This window comes from Scyliorhinus torazame, chromosome 19 (genome assembly GCF_047496885.1).
Source record: "Scyliorhinus torazame isolate Kashiwa2021f chromosome 19, sScyTor2.1, whole genome shotgun sequence".
In the NCBI taxonomy this organism is placed as follows: Eukaryota; Metazoa; Chordata; class Chondrichthyes; order Carcharhiniformes; family Scyliorhinidae; genus Scyliorhinus; species Scyliorhinus torazame.
This window is the reverse complement of record NC_092725.1, coordinates 141750487-141776190: the sequence shown is the minus strand read 5'-3', so window position 1 is coordinate 141776190 and position 25704 is coordinate 141750487. Positions and strand designations below refer to the sequence as shown.

The 25704-nt window shown below is 50.7% G+C and overlaps 2 protein-coding genes across 2 annotated transcripts in view; one reads left to right on the top strand and one right to left on the bottom strand.

Moving 5' to 3' along the window:
- Window positions 1-25601, bottom strand: part of LOC140396568 (cyclin-dependent kinase inhibitor 1-like) — a 161374-nt gene extending 135773 nt beyond the window's left edge. The window contains exon 1 of the mRNA XM_072485338.1: window positions 25552-25601. The gene's annotated coding sequence lies outside the window, so the exon portion shown is untranslated. The remainder of the gene's footprint in view (window positions 1-25551) is intronic.
- LOC140395975 (cyclin-dependent kinase inhibitor 1B-like) overlaps window positions 5868-25704 on the top strand; it is a 23135-nt gene continuing 3298 nt past the window's right edge. Inside the window, exons 1-2 of the mRNA XM_072484002.1 lie at window positions 5868-5946; window positions 17544-17659. Of these exons, the coding sequence (XP_072340103.1) occupies window positions 5868-5946; window positions 17544-17659 (195 nt within the window). The remainder of the gene's footprint in view (window positions 5947-17543; window positions 17660-25704) is intronic.

The window sequence follows — 25704 nt, the reverse complement described above, 5'->3', positions numbered from 1 at the left end:
ACCTGACCGACAGGACGAGGAGGGGGAGGAGGACGTCGCGGCCCCACGGCAGTCATACCAGGACCTCACGGACCGGGAATGCAGGAGGAGACTCCGGATGAGCCGGGAAACCGTGGCACACATCTGCCACCTGCTGGCACACCTGTCACCGCGTGGCACTGGCGGGGGACACCCTCTCCCCGTGTCCGTCAAGGTTACGGTGGCCCTGAACTTTTATGCAACGGGGTCATTCCAGGCACCGAGTGGGGACCTGTCCGGCATATCGCAGACATCGGTGCATCGGTGCATCCGGGCAGTGACAGATGCCCTTTATGCCATGGCGCACCGCTACATCTGCTTCCCCGTGGACCGGGCCAGCCAAGATGCCCGGGCCGTGGGCTTCTCTGCCGTTGCCGGGTTCCCCATGGTCCAGGGCGCGATCGATGGGATGCACGTCGCCGTGCGGCCACCTGCAGAGAACAGGGCCGTGTTCACTAATAGGAAGGGGACCTATTCAATGAACGTACAGGTGGTCTGCGACCACCGCATGATGATCCTGCACGTCTGCGCCCGTCATCCAGGCAGTGTACACGACTCATTCGTGTTGTCGCGGTCATCCATCCCCGGCATGTACGAGGGACGCCATCCCCGGCTGAGGGGCTGGTTGCTGGGCGACAGGGGCTACCCATTGCGATCGTGGCTGATGACGCCTATACGGAGGCCACGCAATGAGGCGGAGAACCGCTACAATGATGCCCATGTAGCGACAAGGGGAGTGATCGAGAGGTGCTTTGGCGTGCTGAAGATGCGTTTCAGGTGCCTGGACCTCTCTGGGGGCGCCCTCCAGTATCGGTCAGATAGGGTCGGCCGCATCATTGTGGTGTGCTGCGTCCTGCACAACATAGCCCAGCAGAGGGGCGATGTGCCGCAGGCAGAGGAGGGCGGAGTGGAGGAGCAGCAGGAAGAGGCCCAGTCCTCCCCAGATGAGGGGGATGGGGGCAATGGTCAGGGCAGACGGGGTAGACACAGGCGGGTGGCTGTCCACCGTTACCGGCTGGCCCAGCGGGCACGGGACAGACTGATAGACGCCCGCTTCACTGACTAGATGGGCGTGGGAATCGGGTAGTATGGCCACAGACCGCACACCATGACAACAGCCGACCACCTACACCCCCCACCCATCCACCCACCCAGCACCCTCACCCCCCTCCCCAACCCCACACACCCCACCCGCATGCACACCACCCCCCCACCCCCAATTGCCGATCCACCGGCGGCACAACGGGCCGGGCTCACCCAGTTGCAGGTGGACGCGTGTCTATCGCAGGCCATGGAGAATGATGACAACCCGCCTCCGATGAGCTCCTGGCTCTACATCGTTGGACTATGTCTGACCCATGGCCACAGTACCACCATCCACCCGGACCATCCCTGCATGCGGCTGTGACACTGCAGCGCACGGTCCCGTCCTCTGCCCGGGGGATGTTGATGGCGGCCCAGGGGGAAGGGGGCAGACTCACCTGGGGCTGAGGTAAGACCACCCCTCACACACACACTTGCGCTCAACGTACATGACACCCCCGCACACTTTGGACAGAGCACAAAGGCAGCTTCGGTAGGTGTAACATTGACTTTAATAACCAAAGGAGTTCATGCACGTGCCCTAGCCCCTAAAACTCATCTGTGCCCTGCACCCGTGCCAACTTACTCAGTGTCTAATTGTTTGGCCTTACGGGCCCTTTGACTACGTCTACGTGGTTCCCCAGACGGTACAGCAGAACTGGAGGTGGACTCCTGTGATTCCTGCCCTCTGACACTGGATCCCTTTGGCGGCCGTTTCCTGGGGCGTCCTGGCCTAGATGGGCCAGGCTGCGGCCCGGGCGACTGGGATGGCGAGCTGCCAGCCTGTCCTGCCCGTTGCCCACCCGATGCACCTGGGACGGAAGGGGGGGAGTCCGAGGTGTCGCGGTGTACCGGGACCTCCCCTACAGAGGGAGCCGGGATGGACCACACCACCTCCTCCTCCCTCGGGGTGCCCGATGGCCCCCAGGCCTCTACATGGGTGGGGGATGCGAACGGACTGGCCATCCGACGCGCCCCCGACATCTGGCGCTGCCAGTCCTGGAGGCCCGTGCTGGTATCGACAGGGGTCTGCAGGTTTGCAGCCATGGAGCCCAGGGGGTTGTCGAACCCTGTCTGCGACAGTGCGACGCCAGCTCGCACATGGCCACTGGCGCCGATGCCCTCAGCGATGGCCTGCTGAGACTGGGCCATGGCCTGCAGAGACTGGGCCATGGCCTGCAGAGACTGGGCTATGGCCTGCTGAGACTGGGCCATGGCCTGCAGAGACTGGGCTATGGCCTGCTGAGACTGGGCCATGGCCTGCTGAGACTGGGCCATGGCCTGCTGAGACTGGGCCATGGCCTGCTGAGACTGGGCTATGGCGTTGAGCGCCTCTGCCATCTGGCGCTGGCACTGGCTCATGGCCTCCTGTGAGAGGGCAGCCATTTCCTGGGCCACAGACGCCGCCTGCACGGAAGGCCCCAGGCCTCGCAAACCGTTCCCCATGTCTGACACCGTCGCACCCATTGCCTCCACCGCGGACGCCACCCGTGCGGTGTCAGCCTGGGTGGCACGCATGACCGGGACCACTCCCAGCTCCTGGACGCGGGTGGACTCCTCCACCTGTGACCGCAGCCGCCGCAAGCCACCCGTCACCCTATTCGCTCGTCTCCGTGTCGGTGGTTGCATCGGATCTATGTGTGGGTGTGGTAACTGCAGGAACCCGGGATCCATCTGGGCGGCAGATGTTCGCTTGGCCTGGGCTGCCCTCCGACCGCCCGGTCCCTCTGCTGCTCCTACCTCCACCTGCTGTACCGGGACGACTGTGTTGTGCGCACCAGTGAGTGTACCAGACGCCTCATCACTAAAGTGCCCAACCGTGGTGAGTGTTTCTGCGATGGTGGAGGGTGTTGGTGACAGCAGTGGCGTTGTGTCGTGCTCTTCGTCCCACTCTGAGTCCATGGCACTTTGGGGTGGGGGTTCGTCTCCACCCATCCACTCTGAGTCACTGTCCGGTATTTCGTCTTCCCGGGTAGGGGTGTCCTGGGTAGGGGTGTCCTGGGTAGTGGTGTCCCGGGTAGGGGTGTCCTGGGTAGTGGTGTCCCGGGTAGGGGTGTCCTGGATAGTGGTGTCCTGGGTAGTGGTGTCCTGGCTCGGATGTGACGGGGGCCTGTGGCTGCCCCCCTCATCGCTGGGTGGTCGCTCCCGCACGTGACGGGGGTGTCGTCTCCCTGTTGCTCCAGGTCTCTCCGTCTCCCGTGGTGTGCGAGGGGCATCCTGCGGGCGTCGCATGCTGGAGGGTCCGGGTCTCTCCGTCTCCCGTGGTCTCCGAGGGGCATCCTGCGGGCGTCGCATGCTGGAGGGTGCGGGTCTCTCCGTCTCCCGTGGTCTCCGAGGGGCATCCTGCGGGCGTCGCATGCTGGAGGGTCCGGGTCTCTCCGTCTCCTGTGGTCTCCGAGGGGCATCCTGCGGGCGGTCTGCATCTGCGGGGATGGGTGCCTGGACGTTTGGTCCTGCGATACACAATGAAGCATGCATGGTTAGACATCAGGCAGTGATCAGGTGATACGGGGGAGGGGGATATAGGGGAGGGGGGATATGGGGACGGGCTGTTGGTGGCTCACTTGCTCGTGGGGCCCCGACCTCTGCATCAGCAACCTCCCGGTCCTCAGGTCCGCCAGCCAGTTCCAGGGCCCTTTCCTCGTGTTCGGTCAGTGGCCTCTCATCAGCGGGCCCTCCTCCAGTCCTCACATGCTCCCTATTGTTGTGTGCGCGCTTCTCCTGGGGGGGTGGGGTGGTGGCAGGGGTAAAAGGCAACAGTGTTAGGCAGGTATATGAATGCACGCCATCGGTTGCGCGTGCATTGCAGAGGTTAAGGTTAGGGCTGGATTCACTTGGGGATATGGGGGAGGGGGGGATATGGGGGAGGGGGGGATATGGGGGAGGGGGGGATATGGGGGATATGGGGGAGGGGGGATATGGGGGAGGGGGGGATATGGGGGAGGGGGGGATATGGGGGATATGGGGGAGGGGGGATATGGGGGAGGGGGGGATATGGGGATATGGGGGAGGGGGGATATGGGGGAGGGGGGATATGGGGGAGGGGGGAATATGGGGGATATGGGGGAGATATGGGGGATATGGGGGAGGGGGGATATGGGGGAGGGGGGATTTGGGGGAGGGGGGAGATGGGGGAGGGGGAGATGGGGGAGGGGGGAATATGGGGGATATGGGGAGGGGGGATATGGGGAGGGGGGAATATGGGGGATATGGGGGAGGGGGGATATGGGGGAGGGGGGGGATATGCGGGATATGGGGGAGGGGGGATATGGGGAGGGGGGATATGGGGGAGGGGGGGGATATGGGGGAGGGGGGATATGGGGGATATGGGGGAGGGGGGGAATGGGGGATATGGGGGAGGGGAAGATATGGGGAGGGGGGATATGGGGCATATGGGGGAGGGGGGATATGGGGGAGGGGGGATATGGGGGAGGGGGGATATGGGGGATATGGGGGAGGGGGGATATGGGGAGGGGGGGATATGGGGAGGGGGGATATGGGGGAGGGGGGAATATGGGGGATATGGGGGAGGGGGGATATGGGGAGGGGGGAATATGGGGGATATGAGGGAGGGGGGATATGGGGGAGGGGGGGATATGGGGGATATGGGGGAGGGGGGATATGGGGGAGGGGGGATATGGGGGAGGGGGGATATGGGGGAGGGGGGGATATGGGGGATATGGGGAGGGGGGATATGGGGGAGGGGGGATATGGCGAGGGGGGGATATGGGGGATATGGGGGAGGGGGGGATATGCGGGATATGGGGGAGGGGGGGATATGGGGGATATGGGGGAGGGGGGATATGGGGGAGGGGGGATATGGGGGATATGGGGGATATGGGGGAGGGGGGATATGGGGGAGGGGGGATATGGGGGATATGGGGGAGGGGGGATATGGGGGATATGGGGAGGGGGGATATGGGGGATATGGGGAGGGGGGGATATGGGGGAGGGGGGATATGGGGGAGGGGGGGATTTGGGGGAGGGGGGATATGGGGGAGGCTCACCCTGCCTGCTCTGACGAGGTCGTTCACCTTCTTGTGGCACTGGGTGCCTGTCCGTGGTGTTAGGGCCACAGCGGTGACGGCCTCTGCCACCTCCCTCCACAGACGCCGGCTGTGGCGTGGGGCAACTCTGCGGCCGTGCCCGGGATACAGGGCGTCCCTCCTCTGCTCCACCGCGTCCAGGAGCGCCTCCACATCGCGTGACTCGAACCTCGGGGCTGAGCGACGGCCAGCCATCAAGTCGGGTGTTGCGGTCGGCTGTTCCGGTCGGGTGGGGGGGAGCTGCGCGGCCTTATGAGCCGTCACGCCGTGCAGCGCGTATGACGCTGCACGGCGTGAACCACTGCGCAAGCGCGGATCCCGTTACGTCGCTGCTAGCCCATTTCGGGCCGCAGACTATCGGCCCATTTTTATGACGTGACGCAAGTGGGATTTGCGCCGTTTTTTGCGCCGATCGGCGGAGTTTCCGCCGATAATGGAGAATTTCGCCCCTTATTTCAAACACTTTAAAGATGTCATTTACGTTTTGGAAGCAACTTGCATTTTGGAAAGCAGGGACAGGATTTTCCGATATTTTTCAAGTGTCAACTCGGGCAGGAAAGTGGTGTGTAGTCCATTGGCTGCGCTGCCGACTCTTCCTGTTGAAGTTTCAAACCAGGAGTAGGTCCCACAATGTCATGCTCTGAGTGAGCCAGACAGGGAAGCCTTCCCGCACGGATGAGGAAACACTCCCACCATTCAACAGCCAGTTGGTTTATCACAATGACAATAGCACTGAAGACTTGTGCTCCAGAACCTGACTCGCCCATTGCCAAGCTGTTCAAGTACAGCTATAGCACAGGTATCTACCCGGCAATGTGGAAAATTGCCCAGGTGTGCCCTGTACACAAAAAGCAGGACAAATACAATCTGACCAATTACTGCCCCATCAGTGTACTCTCCATCATCAGTAAAATGATGGAAGGGGTCAGCAACAGTGCTATCAAGTGGCCCTTGCTTAGCAATAACCTGTCCACTGATGCTCACTTTGAACTCAGTTCATACAGCCTTGGATAAGAACATAAGAACAACATAAGAACTAGGAGCAGGAGTAGGCCATCTGGCCCCTCGAGCCTGCTCCACCATTCAATGAGGTCATGGCTGATCTTTTGTGGACTCAGCTCCACTTTCCGGCCCGAACACCATAACCCTTAATCCCTTCATTCTTCAAAAAACTATCTATCTTTATCTTAAAAACATTTAATGAAGGAGCCTCTACTGCTTCACTGGGCAAGGAATTCCATAGATTCACAACCCTTTGGGTGAAGAAGTTCCTCCTAAACTCAGTCCTAAATCTACTTCCCCTTATTTTGAGGCTATGCCCCCTAGTTCTGCTTTTACCCGCCAGTGGAAACAACCTGCCCGCATCTATCCTATCTATTCCCTTCATAATCTTATATGTTTCTATAAGATCCCCCCTCATCCTTCTAAATTCCAACGCATACAGTCCCAGTCTACTCAACCTCTCCTCGTAATCCAACCCCTTCAGCTCTGGGATTAACCTAGTGAATCTCCTCTGCACACCCTCCAGTGCCAGCACGTCCTTTCTCAAGTAAGGAGACCAAAACTGAACACAATACTCCAGGTGTGGCCTCACTAACACCTTATACAATTGCAGCATAACCTCCCTAGTCTTAAACTCCATCCCTCTAGCAATGAAGGACAAAATTCCATTTGCCTTCTTAATCACCTGTTGCACCCGAAAACCAACTTTCTGCGACTCATGCACTAGCACACCCAGGTCTCTCTGCACAGCAGCATGTTTTAATATTTTATAATTTAAATAATAATCCCTTTTGCTGTTATTCCTACCAAAATGGATAACCTCACATTTGTCAACATTGTATTCCATCTGCCAGACCCTAGCCCATTCACTTAGCCTATCCAAATCCCTCTGCAGACTTCCAGTATCCTCTGCACTTTTTGCTTTACCACTTATCTTAGTGTCGTCTGCAAACTTGGACACATTGCCCTTGGTCCCCAACTCCAAATCATCTATGTAAATTGTGAACAGTTGTGGGCCCAACACTGATCCCTGAGGGACACCACTAGCTACTGATTGCCAACCAGAGAAACACCCATTAATCCCCACTCTTTGCTTTCTATTAATTAACCAATCCTCGATCCATGCTACTACTTTCCCCTTAATGCCATGCATCTTTATCTTATGCAACAACCTTTTGTGTGGCACCTTGTCAAAGGCTTTCTGGAAATCCAGATATACCACATCCATTGGCTCCCCGTTATCTACCGCACTGTTAATGTCCTCAAAAAATTCCACTAAATTAGTTAGGCACGACCTGCCCTTTATGAACCCATGCTGCGTCTGTCCAATGGGACAATTTCCATCCAGATGCCTCGCTATTTCATCCTTGATGACAGATTCCAGCATCTTCCCTACTACCGAAGTTAAGCTCACTGGCCTATAATTACCCACTTTCTGCCTACCTCCTTTTTTAAACAGTGGTGTCACGTTTGCTAATTTCCAATCCGCCGGGACCACCCCAGAGTCTAGTGAATTTTGGTAAATTATCACTAGTGCATTTGCAATTTCCCTAGCCATCTCTTTTAGCACTCTGGGATGCATTCCATCAGGGCCAGGAGACTTGTCTACCTTTAGCCCCATTAGCTTGCCCATCACTACCTCCTTGGTGATAACAATCCTCTCAAGGTCCTCACCTGTCATAGCCTCATTTCCACCAGTCACTGGCATGTTATTTGTGTCTTCCACTGTGAAGACCGACCCAAAAAACCTGTTCAGTTCCTCAGCCATTTCCTCATCTCCCATTATTAAATCTCCCTTCTCATCCTCTAAAGGACCAATATTTACCTTTGCCACTCATTTTTGTTTTATGTATTTGTAGAAACTTTTACTATCTGTTTTTATATAAAACATGGACAAAAGAGCTGAATTCCAGTGGTGAGGGTGACTGCCCTTGGCCGAGTATGGCATCAAAGAGCCCTGACTAAACTGGAGTCAATGGGAACCAGCGGGAATCATACCTGGCACAAAGGAAGATGGTTGTGGTTGTTGGAGGGAAATCATCGCAGTTCCAGGCCATCATTACAAGAGTTCCTCATGGGAGTGCCATAGGCCCAACCATCTTCAGCTGCTTGATCAATGACCTTACTTCCATCATAAGGTCAGTAGTCGAGATGTTCACTGATGGTTGCACAATGTTCAGCACTATTTGCGACTTCTCAGACACTAAAGCAGTCCAAATGCAGCGGCACGGTAGCACAGTGGTTGGCACTGTTGTTTCATAGCGCTAGAGTCCCAGGTTCGATTCCCGCTTGGGTCACTCCTGTGTGGAGTCTGGACGTTCTCCCTGTATCTGCGTGAGTTTCCTCCGGGTGCTCCGGTTTCCTCCCATAAGTCCTGAAAGACATGCTGGTAGGTGAATTGGACATTCTGAATTCTCCCTCTGTGTACCCGAACAGGCGTCAGAATGTGGCGACTAGGGGATTTTTACAGTAACTTCATTGCAGTATTAATGCAAGCCTACTTGTGACAATAATAAAGATTATTATTATTATTATTACCTGGACAATACCCAGGCTTGGGCTGACAAGTGGCAAGTAGCCACACAAATGACCAATTCCAACAAGAATTGGACATCAATGACATTTCCATCACTGAAACCCCCACTGTCAAATCCTGGGGGTTACCTTTGCTGGTTTAGCACACTGGGCTAAATCGTTGGCTTTGAAAGCAGACCAAGGTAGGCCAGCAGCACGGTTCAATTCCCGTACCAGCCTCCCCGAACAGGCGCCGGAATGTGGCGACTAGGGGCTTTTCACAGTAACTTCATTTGAAGCCTACTTGTAACAATAAGCGATTTTCATTTCATTTTGTCCAGAAAATGAACTGGACTTGCCGTTTAAATACTGTGGCTGCAACAGCAGGTCAGAGGCTAGGAATCCTTGCCAAGTAACTCACCTCCTGTCTCCCCAAAGCCATTTTACCATCTACAATTCAGCAGTGTGTTGGAATACACCATCCAGGAAGAAGCAACGTGCTTGATTGGCACCACATCTACCACCTTCAACATCCACTCCCTCCACCACCAATGCACAGTAGCAGCCGTGTGTACCATCTACAAGATGCGCTGCAGGAACTCACCAAGGTTCCTTGGGCAGCACCTTCCAAACCAACGACCACTGTCATCTAGAAGGACAAGAGCAGCAGATACCTGGGAACCCCACCACCTGGAGGTTCCCCTCCAAGTCACTCACCATCCTGATTTGAAATATATTGCCGTTCTGTTACTGTCACTGGGTCAAAATCCTAAACTCCCTCCCTAACAGCACAGTGGGTGTGCCTACACCATGGGGACTGCAGTGGTTCAAGAAGATAGCTTAGCATCACCTTCTCTGGGGCAACTAGAGATGGGCAATAAATGCTGGTTTAGCCAGCGACTCCCACATCCCGTAAATTAATTTTTAAAAAAATAATATGTTGGAGAGAATTTACTATAGTTGAGATATGCTGTTTTGCAATGATGTAAAAGCCCAGACAGATTTTTTTCCTTGACGCTTCACACTTAAACCATGTATTTGTCATATGTGCACTGAGCATACTTACAGGTACGATGCCCAAAATTGGGCTGTCCACAAACCAGATAAGTTTCGCTCAGGCACTGTCCTCGGAACAAAGAATGTGTGGGAACCAAGAGGCCATTTTTGGGCTGATTCTAGAGGATAGAGCCAGTGAGAGCTGTGCACACACACACACAGCACTGTGTGGCAAAAATCACCACAGAAACCGTATATTGCGTGGGGTGCCACCTCTCGGTAAAGCAGCAAACACAGGAAAGAGCTCCCAGACTCGCGATGGATATGAGAGCCAGAAAAATGTTATTTTATCAGGCTTAAATGTTCTTGCATCTACTGTTCAGAGATGTGGCTTCAGTGATACTAACATCAGAGCAGTAAGGGTCAGGAATGAATGCTGTACCTGAGGCAGCAGGTTGTGCATTGACGTTGGGTCGCAGTGTGGTTCACTGATTTCTGTCCTGAGCTGAACTGTGCCAAGTTAAAGTCCATTTTCCACATAAAAAAGAGAAACGCCTGTTCCACCAGCAGGTAAACCAACATTCATGAAAATCCAAAATCTGGCATGGGGTCCCAGCCCTGAGGTGGCAGATTTTGGACATTGCCGCACATACAATTTCCACACAATCTCTCTCTCTCAACATCAGCAAAACTAAAGAGCTGATCATTGACTTCAGGAAGCGAAGTATTGTACACGCCCCTGACTGCATCAATGGTGCCGAGGTGGAGATGGTTGACAGCTTCAAATTCCTAGGTGTGCACATCTCCAACAATCTGTCCTGGTCCACCCACGTCGACGCTACGACCAAGAAAGCACAACAGGGACTTCCGATGTGGGCCTTGGAGTGAGTGGTTACCTACACAGCAGCACCTGCTCGGGGTCACAGAAAAGAGCTCTTTTTAACCAATACAGGCTGGAAATTTGATGAAATGACGTAGGTGAATGTTGGAGGAGCACTTCCCCCCAGAATGGTATGTCTGCTGGTTACCAGACCCAGCAGAAAACAGTGAGAGATTTGGCTGGAAAATTGGAGCATGTTTGTACTGCTGCAGCAACAACATAAGCCTCCTTAAACATGCAGGCGGGGGGAGGGCCGTTGCAAGCTGCTGCAAGGCTTCAACTTGACTTGATGGCCTTTATTAAAGCTGAGCTCCAGCAGCAGAGGGAACAAATGCAGGAGGATCTCACAAAGACCATTGAAGAAGCGGTGAATAGTTCTTTGGAACGTGTGGAGAAGTGTTTGGAGGTGCAGGGGTCACAGATTCGGGAGATTGAAGGAGTGATCTCGGACCACAGCGATCGTGTGCTGACTCTGGAGACAGAGGTGGGCTCCCAGGGACCTGTGTAAAACATTGAGGGCAAATGTGGAGTAGCAGGAGAATGTCTCGAGAAGGCAGAACCTGCGAATAGTGGGCCTGCCTGAAGGAGTGAGTGCCACGAGGTATGTTTCGAAGATGCTGGCGGGGCCTGTGGCAGAAGGGGTGCTTGATAAGATGCCTGAGTGCATACGTCCCTGAGGCAGAAGCCTCGAGCTGGGGACCTGCCACGGGTGGTGATCGTGAGGTTCCACAAATATGAAGAGAAAGAGAAAATTCTGTGATGGGCCAGGGAGAAGCGTACCTGCGACTGGGAGAGGAATAGGGTCCAAATTTATCAGGACATTGGAGCCGAGTTGGCAAAGTGGCAGGCAGGCTTCAACCAGGCCAAGGCGGTGCTGTACCGGCAGCAGAGCAGGTCTGGGGTGCCCTACCCGGCGAAATTATGGGTGACGTTCGGAGGCCGGGAGTATTATTTCGAGAGCCCAGAAACAGCCGAAGACTTCATTAAGGAATATAAACTTGGGGAGAACTGAGTGGACAATGCTTGGGAAACGGGGTGTAATGGTTGGGAGCAGGTTTGAAGTGGAAGTAGGGATTGGGGAATGTTCATCTTTTTTTTGGGGGGGGGGGTGAGGAGTGAGGGGGGGGGGAGATCATTGGGAAGTGTGCTTGGGCTAGCAGATTATGCTGATGAATGAAAGTCAGGTGGTGGGGGAGGAAGCCGAGAGGGGTGGTCAGGGGAGGGGGAGGGGGGAAGGGTGGGCTGGGAAGAGGGGGAGAGAGGTTGTTGTGACGTGGCAGGGGGTGAGAGGTGACATGGTCATGGGCGGAGAAAGGGGCCATCTGGGATGGGCTAGGTACAGGGTGGAATTAAAGGGGCGGGGAAGATGACGGACGGTAGAGGGGATTGGAGGCATTGACCTCCGGTAAGGTTGGTAACGTGGAACGTCCAGAGACTGAATGGGCCGGTTAAAAGGTCATGGGTGTTCGCGCACCTCAGGGCTTGAAAGCGGGGGTGGTCTTTCTGCAGGAGATGCACCTCCGTGTGAAGGACCAGATTAGGTTAAGGAAGGGGTGGGTCGGGCAGGTTTTTACACTCAGGATTTGATTCAAAATCGAGGGGTGGCGATTTTAATGAGCAGAAAAATGGGATTTGAGAGTGCGAAGGAGGTGAGGGTGCCGGGTAAGAGATATGTGATTGTGAGTGGGGTATTGGAAGGGGCACCGGTGGTGTTGGTAAATGTGAATGCCCCAAATTGGGATGATGTGGGTTTTATGAGGGGGATGCTGGCTGCGATCCCGGATTTGGCCACGTACCAGTTGGTCATGGGAAGAGATTTTAACTGTGTCCTGGAGCCCCAGGTCGATGGGTAGGGTATGAATGGCAAGGGAGCTGGGGTGGGGGGGGGGGTTATGGAGAGGATGGGTATGCTGGATCCATGGCACTTTCAGATCCCAGGGGGAAGGGAGTATTCCTTCTTTTCACACGTCTATAAGGTGTATTCGAGGATTGATTACTTTGTAGTGAGTCAGGAGATTTTGGTTGGGGTGGAGGGGACAGAGTACGTGGGGATAGATATCTCGCACCATGCACCCCACTGGCTGGAGATTCGGTTTAGAATGGGACAAGAGCAAAGGCCGGGGTGGAAGTTTGACTCGGGGTTATTGGTGGATGGAGGTTTTTGTGATAAGTGCGGACGGTGATTAAGGGGTATGTGGAGTTGAATCAGAATGCGGCGGTGTTGGCGGCCTGAAGGCAGTGGTCCGGGGGGAAATTATTTTGTTTAAGGCTCGTGCGGATAGGGGAAATAGGGAGGAACATGACCGTCTAGTGAGCGAGATGGTGGAGGTGGACAGGGAACATTCGAGGGTGCCCACTGTGGAGGGATTGGTGAGGAGGAAAAAGTTGCAGGGGCAGTTTGACAGGCTGACAGGGAGGGCAGTAGGGCAACTGCGTAGGGCAAGAGGGGTGCAATACGAGTATGGGGAGAAGGCGAGCCGCATGCTGGCGCACCAGCTGCGGAGGCAGGCTGCGCCCAGGGAAATATTGAAGATACGGATTGGGGCTGGGGATGTGGTGTCAGAGCCAGGGAAGATAAATGAGGCGTTTAGGGAGTACCACCAGGGACTTTATGCGGCGGACCCGGGGGGAGAGGAGGGGGACATGGGGCGGTTTCTGGATGAGCTGGAATTTCCCCAGGTGGACGAAGCAAAGAGGCAGGCATTGGAGGAGCCCCTGGTGCTGAGGGAGGTGCTGGATAGTATCAGGGGTTATGAAGTCGGGGAAGGCCCCTGGGCCGGATGGTACCCGGCGGAATCAGGAATTTGCGACGGACCTGGCACCACATCTGTTGGGGTGTTTAATGAAGCACTGGAGAAGGGGGAGTTGCCGGAGACGATGAAGCAGGCGGTAATCACACTAATCCCCAAAAAGCGGAAGGACCCGATGAAATGTGGGTCGTATAGACCCATATCACTATTGAACACGGATGTGAAAGTATTGGCTAAGTTGTTGGCGGGGAGGATGGAGGATTGTGTCCCGGGGGTGGTTGCAGAAGATCAAACAGGCTTTGTGAAGGGCAAGCAGCTCGCGAGTAATATAAGACGGCTGTTGAATGTGGTGATTAATCCGTTGGAGGCACTGGTACCGGAGGTGGTGGTGTCCATGGACGAGAGAAAGCATTTGATCGGGTGGAGTGGCGAGGCTTTGGGAAGGTTTGGATTTGGGACAAGATTTGTGGCATGGGTGCGGTTGCTGTATGTGGCACCAAGGGCGAGGGTGAGGACGAATGATATGAGCTCACGAAGCTTTGACTTACACAAGGGTACAAGGCAAGGGTGCCCGCTGTCGCCGCTGCTGTTTGCGCTGGCCGTAGAGCCATTGACGATGGCTCTCAGGGGGTCAGCAGAGTGGTGGGGGATTATGAGGGGACAGAGGGAACATCGGGTGTCACTCTTTGCTGATGACCTGTTGCTGTATGTTTCGGATCCGCTGGAGATTCTGGGAAGGATTATGGGCCTGCTGGGAGGTTTGGAGGGTTCTCGGGATACAAGCTGAATGGCGGGAGAAGAGAGGTATTCCCAGAGAATGCTGGCACAGCGGGCTAACTTAGGGGGGATGCCATTTACGGTAGTGAGGGATAGGTTTAGGGATTTGGGGATTCAGGAAGCGAGGGAATGGAAGGGGGTCCATAAGTGGAACTTAACGAAGCTGATGGAGGAGGCCAGGGAGGATATTAAGAGGTGGGATACACTGCACTTACCACTGGCAGGGAGGGTCCAAGTGGTGAAAATGAATATTCTGCCGAGGTTCTTGTTTATCTTTCAGGCTCTCCTGGGCCGGGATTCTCCCCTACCCGGCGGGGCGGGGGAATCTGGTGTAATGGAGTGGCGGGAACCACTCCGGTGTCGGGCCACCCCAAAGGTTCCTCCGCACCTTTAGGGACCAAGCCCTCACCTTGATTACCGCCCCGCCAGCTGGCGGGGAAGGACTTTGGCGCCACGCCAGCCGGCGCCGAAAGGATTTCACCGGGCGACGCATGTGCGGGAGTGTCAGCGGACGCTCACGGCATCCCCGCACATGCGCAGTGGAGGGGGTTTCCCGCCTCCGCCATAGTGAAGACCATGGCGAAGGCGGAAGAAAAGGAGTGCCCCCACGGCACAGGCCCGCCCGCCGATCGGTGGGCCCCAATCGCGGGCCAGGCCACCGTGGGGGCACCCCCCGGGCCAGATCGCCCCGCGCCCCCCCCCAGGACCCCAGAGCCCGCCCGCGCCGTCTGCTCCCGCCGGTAAGGTAGGTGGTTCAATCCACGCCGGCTGGAGAGGGTTGACAGTGGCAGGACTTCGGCCCATCGCGGGCCGGAGAATCGCCGGAGGGAGCCCGCCGATCGGTGTGGCGCGATTCCCGCCCCCGACGATTCTCTGGTAGCGGAGAATTCGGGACACGGCGGGGGCGAGATTCACGCCAGCCCCCGCCGATTCTCCGACCCGGCGGGGAGTCGGAGGATCGTGCCCCTGATCTTTATACCAAAGGTCTTTTTTCGGACACGATCATTTCTAACTTTGTATGGGCGGGGAAGATGCCGAGGGTGGGGAGGGCCCTGCTACAGAGGCAGAGGCAGCAGGGGGGTTGGCGTTGTCGAAATTGCTTCATTATTATTGGGTGGCGAATGTGGACAAGGTGCGGCGGTGGTGGGAAGGAGAAGGGGTAGAGTGGGTTAGGATGGAGGCGGAATCTTGTAAGGGGTCTAGTTTGAGGGCTATGGTGACGGCAGCGTTGCCAATGGTTCCGAGTAGGTATTCAAGGAGCCCGGTGGTGCAGTCCACAGTGAAGATATGGAATCAGTTGAGGAGGCATTTTAGGGTGGAAGGGATGTCGGTGCTAACGTCGCTGTGCGAGAATCATGGGTTTGAGCCGGGGCGGGGGGAGTGATGGCTAGGAGGTGGAGGGAAGTGAGGCTGGTCAAGGTGAGGGATCTGTATTTGGAGGAAGGGTTCACCAGTCTGGAGGAGCTAAGGGAGAGGGTAGAGCTGCCGAGGGGAAGTGAGTTCAGGTATCTACAGGTTAGGGACTTTGCGCGAATGATCTGGAGGGGGTTCCCTAGGTTGCTGGGATACACCCTGCTGGAGCGACTGTTGCTTCCGATGTGGAAGGGGAGGGAGGAATTGGGGATATATATAAGTGGCTGGGGAAGCAGGGAGGCAAGCGGGTGATGAAGATCAAGGAGAAATGGGAAGCGGAGTTGGGAGTAGAGATCAATTGGGGAGTATGGAGTGAGGCACTGCGAAGGGTAAACGGGACCTCCTCTTGTGCAAGGATGAGCCTGATACAGTTTAAGGTGGTGCACAGGGTGCATATGACTCGGGCGAGAATGAGTGGGTTCTTTCAGGGGGTAGCAGATGAGTGTGAGAGGTGTGGGCGGGGGCCAGCGAATCGCACGCACATGTTTTGGGGTTGCGAAAAATTGGGAAGAATATGGGCGAGAGTGTTCGCGGTCTTAGCCAGGATAGTGGAGGAGGAGGTGGACCCGGACCCTTTGGTGCCGATATTTGGGGTCTCAGAGAAGCCGGAGCTCATGGAGAGGAGGAAGGCCGATGTCACGGCCTTCGCCTCTCTGATTGCACGGCGGCGAATTTTGCTGGAGTGGCGGTCGGCATCGCCACCGGGGGTAGCGGCTCGGTTGGGTGACCTGTACGACTTCCTGCGAATAGTGAAGATAAAGTATGAGTTAAGGGGCTCTTCAGGGGGGTTTGAGGAAAGGTGGGGAATGTTTGTGACCGTGTTTGAGAGGATGTTCATCGCGGGGGCGAGGTAGGGTGAAAAACGTGAAAAATCTGTACAGACTGTATAGTTGATTGTTGGGAAGTATGCTTCCCGGGGTGTTTATTCGCTGTGACCTGGTTTGATACATGTTTGTAATAAAATGCATTTAAAAAAAAAAAAGAAACCACAACAGCGCCGATAGCTCCTCAGGAAACTAAGAAAATTCGGCATGTCCGCATTGACTCTTACCAACTTTTACAGATTCACCATAGAAAGCATCCTATCGGGCTGCATCACAGCCTGGTTGACTGACAGCAACAGGATAGACACTGGTGGAGTGCTCAGGACCACAAATACTGACTTCCCAAGAGAGCACAGCAGATTTGTGCTCCTGGAGTCACTGCCATTCTACTGATGCAGTGCCTCAGCAATCCTACTGACTGATCTGTTGGAGAACAGATTGATGGGCCACTGTGATACCCTGGAAGCTCCTTTGAACAGCAACCAGAGACATGATGGCAGATGTCTGGGCTTGCAAGGCAAGCTTAGAATGCTTAGAATGCGAGCACTTAATTAACTGCAAATGCTCGCATTCTAAGCATTGTCGTGCATCCTTGAATTTGTCTATATATATATTTCTGGAACATCCCGCTTCATTCACCTGAGGAAGGAGCAGTGCTCCGAAAGCTAGTGTTTGAAACAAACCTGTTGGACTTTAACCTGATGTTGTACAACGTTAAGTGTGTGAGAATGAGGTAAAGTACATGAGGTGGATTCTTAGATATTGTTGGTATATGGGTAATGGGGGTGTATTGGGCACTCAAACAGTCAAGATATACCATTTGAAGAGGAAATCACTTATCTTAACAATTTGTGTGAGATCATTAATATTTTCCCTTTACTGATTCCATGTTTTTGGAGGAATCTCCTGGCATTGGCCCCTGATGGTATTGGTTCCCACTGCCTCCTGAGCGTCAATCAAGAAGGCCTCTGCCTCCTTGTGGTACATCTCACCATATTAAGAACATTATGCAGAAGTGTTTAGGAATACTATTTAACATTTCACATCTTTGCATCATTGGTTAATTCAAATATAATCCAAAAGGTTTCATGTACATACCCTAGCAATGGGACCAAATGTAACTATAGCGTGAACATCAGGTATTTCCTGGCAGTAATGGTTTGCACTGTAGTTATTTGCTCTACATTTTTGTTTCATGCCATGTTTTTATTGAAATTAATCACTTTGTTTTCTGTCGAAGGCACAATGCCATTATTCTATAAAACCTCTAGATCAACAAATTCAGTTTATTTGCACAAGGTACAAAATGGGGAACCAAATGGAAAAACTGCAATGGCAACTGTTGAAGTCAAAAGGGTAATGTTGTGTACATAGGGTAATTGTATTTTAAAAATATGGATTTGCATTACCTCAGGATGGAGGCATGACATGAAGCAAGCTGAATAATTGGACCTGGATAATACTAACACAGGCACACATACAAATTACAGAAAATGGTACTGTTTTGCATAGTGTCATACCCAGTACTGGCATGTCATTTTATGAACTTTCAGATAATTAAAAATTGGACACAAACAAGCTGTTAATGTAATTGCCACAAATCATGTGACGATTAGCTTTTGGACTACAGACCGTATCATTTTTCTAAATGACCTGGAGGAGGGCGTAGAATGATGGGTGAGTAAATTTGCAGATGACACTAAAGTCGGTGGAGTTGTGGACAGTGCGGAAGGATGTTACAAGTTACAGAGGGATATAGATAAGCTGCAGCGCTGGGCTGAGAGGTGGCAAATGGAGTTTAATGCAGAAAAGTGTGAGGTGATTAATTTTGGAAGGAATAACAGGAAGACAGAGTACTGGGCTAATGGTAAGATTCTTGGCAGTGTGGATGAGCAGAGAGATCTCGGTGTCCATAAATCCCTGAAAGTTGCCACCCAGGTTGAGAGGGTTGTTAAGAAGGCGTACGGTGTGTTAGCTTTTATTGGTAGAGGGATTGAGTTTCGGAGCCATGAGGTCATGTTGCAGCTGTACAAAACTCTGGTGCGGCCGCATTTGGAGTATTGCGTGCAATTCTGGTCGCCGCATTATAGGAAGGATGTGGAAGCATTGGAAAGGGTGCAGAGGAGATTTACCAGAATGTTACCTGGTATGGAGGGAAGATCTTATGAGGAAAGGCTGAAGGACTTGAGGCTGTTTTTGTTAGAGAGAAGAAGGTTAAGAGGTGACTTAATTGAGGCATACAAGGTGATCAGAGGATTGGATAGGGTGGACAGTGAGAGCCTTTTTCCTCGGATGGTGATGTCTAGCACGAGAGGACATAGCTTTAAATTGAGGGGAGATAGATATAGGACAGATGTCTGAGGTAGGTTCTTTACTCAGAGAGCAGTAAGGGTGTGGAATGCCCTGCCCGCAACAGTAGTGGACTCGCCAACACTAAGGGCATTCAAATGGTCATTGGATAGCCATACGGACAATAAGGGAATAGTGTAGCTGGGCTTTAGAGTGGTTTCACAGGTCGGCGCAACATCGAGGGCCGAAGGGCCTGTACTGCACTGTAATGTTCCATGTATCAAGTCTCTGGCAGATATCTAATTAAATATGGTGAAAGGTGAAGGCATCTCACAGCCATCTGTGGAATTCACACATCCTTTTGTTCAAGGATGCGCCAACACAAAAGATGATGGAGCTTCCAGACTGCCTGTCTCCATGTTTCATTCTGGATAGATCAAAATAAATTTGTAGCAGATGGATGTGAATGCACTATCAACTTCTCAATGCATTGCAATGGCCTCTACCATCCAAACTAGACCTGGTGGGCATCATAAGTGTTAACCCACACATAACACAGGATGCGGAATCAATGTGAACACCGCACCTTATTTGACAAAGACCTTGAACTTGTGAACAGCCACATAGCGAAAATGACATCTTTCTTTGTCTGTTTAAAAGATCAGCCAAGAGCAGTTTGCTGATCAGTTCCATCAAAGCAATCAGAAGCATCCACTCAGCCAGTCTGTGAACCAGACTTAGAAACAAGTTGTGAGGCATCAGGTGGCCAGAGCACTAACCTGTTTGTAAAAAAGCTTTTTTATTCTTACACATTTACTCTAAATTAACCAGATGGTGACAGGTTAAATTTTTTTCCGTTTAAAGTTGCCTGAGAATCAACCTCCTAGCTTTTCAACTACAGACAACCTCACAACATACTCCGAATCCTTGCTTTACAAGATTCTTTCCTCAACTTTAAATCCTCAAATCAATTCAAAGGATCACAGGCATGCCACATTTTTAAAAATTAATTTATGGGATAGGGTGTCCCTATCTGGGCCAGCATGCATTGCCCAACCCTAATTGCTCTTGAACTGAGGGCATTTAAGAGTCAACCGCGTTGTTGTGGGTCTGGAGTCACATGTAGACCAGACCAGGTAAAGATGGTAGATTTTCTTCCCTAAAGGACATGAGTGAACCAGATGGGTTTTCATGACAACAGACAACGGTTCCATGCACATCATTAGACTTTTAATTCCGGATTTTTGTTAGATTCAAATTTTACCATCTGCTGTGGTAAGATTCAAACTCGGGTCCCCAGAGCTTTGCCCTAGGTTTCTGGATTACTAGTCCAGTGACAATACCACTACGCTATTGCCTCCCCTTATGAGAGTAATAGGAGACTGGAGGTCATGGGCTGAATTCTCCTGCCCGCCCGCAGCAATATCATTACGGGCGAGACACGGACAATGACCTCGGGCGGGATTTTGCCAGTCGCCTGGAGTGCATGGCCGGAGAATTCCACCCTAAAAATCAGAGACTGAGATAACTGTAATCTGCAAAAATGTATGATTATTATCCGTATCCAATTTTTGTGTGTGTGGACCCATGGGTGTGATCAATTGCATGTGATGTTGCATTTAATTCAGTGCAAGTGTGTGAGAATAAATAACTTTTCTTTTAAACTCACAATAGCTTACTGCTGAGTTATTTAAGTGGACTATACCCTCCACTTAAAAAAACTCACCTCGTTCCATACAAAACATACGGATCACAGCCATGAGAGAACATATGAATTTGACCACAACAATATGCAGCTTTTAACTGTTCCACATGCATTACTGTGCCAAATGCAAATCTAACATTTCCGCATTTCCGCATATTACTAAATTTTAAGATGTAATTGGGAGTGTCATTTTCAAAATTCAACACTTTACAAGCAATTACAATTTGCATTTATAATAGTTTTGGCATAACAAAACTTATGAAGATAGTTTACAGGAGGAACAGTAGGCATTGAGTGGAAGTAGGAAAGAGTTTGAAAAGGCCAAGGAAAATTGTCAAAAATATTTGTGAAGGTTTTTTACACGTAGAGAGAGCACTGGCCAGATGAAGAGAATTAGGAAGATAACTGAGATAACTGATTAGAAAATATGAAAATCGCTTATTGTCACAAGTAGGCTTCCAATGAAGTTACTATGAAAAGCCCCTAGTCGCCACATCCCGACGCCTGTTCGGGGAGGCTGGTACGGGAATTGAACCATGCTGCTGGCCTGCCTCGGTCTGCTTTCAAAGCCAGCAATTTTGCCCTGTGCTAAACCAGCCCCAAATATGTCACCACTCGTGGAGAAAGGCATGGGGTAGGTGAGATTCAAGATGGAGACGTGTATGAGTTTCTATGTACAGCTAGACAAAGTTGCTAAGGTAGAATTAAACATTATCATAGTTGATAGTGAGGTTGTTATAATTGGTTTCACTATTGATTTTGAAAATGCTTCAGAATGTTTTGGGTTTTCTGGTGATTTTTTGAGAACTGTTTAAATAATTAATTATATGAAATATCACATATAAAATAACTACAAACAACTTCAATATTTATTTTCTGTACCTTGTTTTGAATATGTAGTCTTCAATAGTAAGTACTGATGGCATTATCTCCAGAACTGGAATGCCATTGAGCCGAACTGTGAGAGAGCTGCAATTAATGATTATCACTATTCTAGCGCCCCAATGTTATCTTGTAATTTGGATCATATACAACATTTAATTCTATTTTGGACATTTAAAATGGACAATAATTAGGACATTTCCTTAAATGGTTCCTGATGATATCAATTGGAAGATTAACTTGGAAATTCTCTGAGTGTGACATATTGGGCACTGCGTAGGTACTGTGAGTTGTTAATTGTATCTGTACAACATTTATTCAGCTTCACCATGTGATTGAATTTCCTGATTCTTCAAAGCTTAAGTCATCAGCATTTGTTAAATGCAAGAAAGAACGAATATTTCACAAGTTGATCATTTTTGGTAGCTGATTTGATCAAGAATGCCTACTGATGATCACAATACATCCCTGCAGAGAAACGATGAGCTGATATCAGACTAATGGAACAGTGGGAATTCACAAGCGCCTGTGCAAGAAAAATAAGCCAACCGATTTGGAACCAAGTAAAATTTGGAAAACTAACGGTGACCAGGAAAGTATCATTGATTGTCAGAAAAACCCCACTGGTTGGCTTATATGTGATGCCAGATCCACCACAATGTGGCCTTGCCCTCAATATGGGATGGGCAATAAATGCTGTTTTTTTCCAGCAATGTCCACATCCCATGGAAGAGAATAGACATAAGACCCCGCCCTACAAACAAAATCCTGGGAGGTGACCGTTGTCCAGAAACTCAACTGGACTAGAGAGGATCAGAGGCTGGGAATTCTGTGACAAATATCTCATCCTCTTATTGTCCAAAGCCTGCCCACAATCTCCAAGGCACGGCCAGGAGGATGATGGAATGCTCGCCATTTTCCCGGATGGATGCAGCTGTAGGAAAGTTCAAGAAACCTGGCATCACACAGAACAAAGCACTCTGCTTGATCGACATCCTGTCCACCAGCTAAAACATCACTCAACAATTGGATTACTATGGCTATGCTGTATCCGATCTACAATATGCTTCTTTGGCAGTGCTTTCCAAACCCATGACCTGCAATACCTAGGTGGATAGGAGCAGAAGATGGTTGAGAACTGTATAATCTCCAAGTTCCCCTTTGAATAACATAGCATCTTGTCTTGGACATATATCATTATCCTTTTATTGTTACTTGGCCAACATCCTGTAATTCACTATCAAACAGCATTGGAGGAATTCCTTCACTGCGTGGACTTCGGCAGTTCAAGAAAGCAGCTCTGGGCAACTAGGCTGGCCTTGCCAGCAATCCCCATATCTGAGGAATGAGTTTAAAAAACACTCACCCCCTTCATGCTGTCCAACTGGGACTTGCTGTGACTTAATTCTTCTCCTGCCTCTTATGTTCAAAATCAGGTTTCTGTTCCATAGCACTTGAAATCACCAAAGGTATCATTTAATTGTGAATATGTCTGATTGTTTCTCCTCGGGGTGATGGGAGCAGATTAAATAGTAACTTGCGAAAGGGAATGGAAATTTTTCTGAAAAGGAAACATTTACAAGGTTATGGGGGAAATAGAAAAAGCAGCATGGTGAAGATAAGGAATATTTGGATAGCTCTTTCGAAGAGCTTCCACAGGGTTAACAGGCCCAATGGCTTCCTTCTGCACTGTAGAATTATTTGACTTTATCCTTCTTCACCTTTCTACTTCATTCAACACTGTCAGCCACTCAATCCTTCTATAACATATCCTATAACTAATCCTTCTATAAAGGCAGCATGGTAGCACAGTGGTTAGCACAGTTGCTTCACGGCTCCAGGGTCCCATGTTCAATTCCTGGCTGGGTCATTGTTTGTGCGGAGTCTGCACGTTCTCCCCGTGTCTGTGTGCGTTTCCCCCGTGTGCTCCGGTTTTCTCCCACAGTCCAAAGATGTGCGGGTTAGGTTGGATTGGCCATGATAAATTGCCCTTAGTCTCCAAACAATGTTCAGTGGAGGTTACGGGGATAGGGTAGATATGTGGGCTTCAGTAGAGTGCTCTTTGTAAGGGCTGGTGCAGACTCGATGGGCCGAATGGCCTCCTTCTGCACAGTAAATTCTATGATAACCTGTCTCTTCCATTGTCCATGTCTGTAGCACAGTTATATACTGTTAACAGTTTCTGCTTCTATTCCCCAGCATCTCTGGTGCATCCAGGGTTATATCATCACTCATGCATTTTAAAATCATTTTTATCATATCCTTTGATCATTGCTGTTGCCCACATTTCCAATTGCCTATTCAGCATTCACTTGGGTAAGCTAATATTTTCTCCAATGTCATGTCAATAGAATTAAGTCATCCATTACAGTTCTTGCAAACACTTGCATGCCTCTAGCATTGACAATATATTCCTCCCTGGCTGCTACCTCAGGCTTAGAACCTGGTTTTGTTGAATAATCTTCAACTCACCCTCCAATCCTGTAATTAATCTGTCACCTTGTCACTTTCTTTTAATTCGACAACATTGCTTGCCTTTTCCCCATTTTAATCAGTTTGTGGCTAAACGCCTTCAATGTTCTCCTCCCCAATTCTACCATTCAAGAATTACAGCTATCTGGGATGCTACAGCAATATCATCACCTGCACTAAGGCCCCAGGATTGCACCGTACTCTGTAACCTCACCAAATTCCAGTAGCTTCCTTCTGCTGTAGAGAATTAAATTATGTTTCTCCCCTTTCCTTCAAATGCCCCCCGAATTCCCTAATCTACCCTCCGAACAACTCCGTTTCCCACCTCCAATACTCAACGATTTCTTCCAGCTCTATGCACTTGAATGCACTCTCGCGTCCTATAACATTACCCTACTTCTCATTGCTCACTCTCTCTGTTCCACCATCAGTTGTTGTTCATTCAGCGATCTTGCAACCACCCTCCAGACTTCACTCTCTCAGCATCTCCTTAATGCCACATTCCTCTCTACCTTGTTGGAAAACCTCCTGAAGACCTTTGTCTCCTCTTCCTGCCATCCTTGCTCGTTTTATTTTCTTCCTGGTCAGTGCCCACTCATTATTTACTCCCCCATAATCCACTCTGAGACATGTGTGAATCCTGCAGTGCTGTTACATATATATGTTATTTTTTTTTAAATGAGCAGGGTCCGATGTGGGCCCACAGAGGCTAAATACAAACCCCTGGCTAAACGTTGGACACTGACTGTTCAGATTGTCTTCCCTCTTCCACCATCCCATTTCCGTTTTGGTTTCATGGTTTGGAATAATATTGTGTTTTTGCAAATCACAGCAGTCTGTTGGGAAATTGAGTGAGGGGGTGATATACTGCATTTTAACTTGGGTAACTGGTGATGGGAATTGTCAAGATAACCTCTCTGAGATGTTCCTGGGATAAGGATGGACATCAGTGATTCCGCATGCTGTGACAATAATTATAAGGTCCTTTTCCCTGATGGTGATGTGGGGTAGAAAGTTGAAGTGTATTTTACATTCATTGCAGCTGCTTTGGGAAAGTGTAGTGTAAGAGAGATTGGTTTACTTTGTCTCGGTCTTGTGTGGCCGATATACCTCGAAACACGTTACAAATTATCCCACAAGTTTATCTAACTAGTTTTTGTCAGAGAGAAAAGTGGCGCGTTCTTCCCCATCACAGAATCCCCCTCACAGATAACACACCAAAGGTTTGATTGTAAATCATAAGAAAGCTATTTTAAGTAATAATAAACTGCCCCTGAAAATATGTTATATATCAATGACACTCTAGCTTTTATTTTCATGTCTGAACCCATGAGATTGGAGACCGTTCATAGGTGCCTTCGACTGTCAGTGAGAACCGTGAAATTGTGGAAATACTGAAATCAACCTCCACATTTCAATCCGGTCGATGTTCTCGTGTTTATCGAAACTGGTTATTTTCTTGCAGTAAGAACCTGAGTCGTAATTTTCGCTTCCCAAACACTACACTGGAATTTTTAAAACAGTGTTGTTATTAATAAGACTCGAAATGCATTATCCTGCTGTCTGGCACATACAGCTCCTAAAACTAACGCCCTGCAAGAGATATGAACACGTCCAGAGAACTTCTTAGGTGAACGCTGAGAATCGAGTCCAAGGTCTGTTTTATTGAGACATTTATTTCTTGAAAACGAGGGTTTCGAAGGCTCCCTTCTATTGAAGGCTCCCTTCTATTGCCCTGCTATCACCTGCTATATTCCTGACAAGAGATTCAGATTGCAAGTTACCTATCATGAAAACGTGTTAAAATCGCAGACCTACGTTAAGATTTGAAAACTAGAAGGACATTTCGTGTCTTCGGCTGCACCGCTAATGTTCAATAACTTTTATTTTGTCCACTCACCCGTCCGCTTTCTGGTGGATAATCCACGCGTGTGATAGAATAACAAAATTGCAAACGGTCATTGGCAGAAAATCCAAGATTCGAGTCAAGAAAATCCGCCAAGAAAATTGCAACACGTTCACGTCGCATAAAAGGAAGCCAGTTTAAACTTTT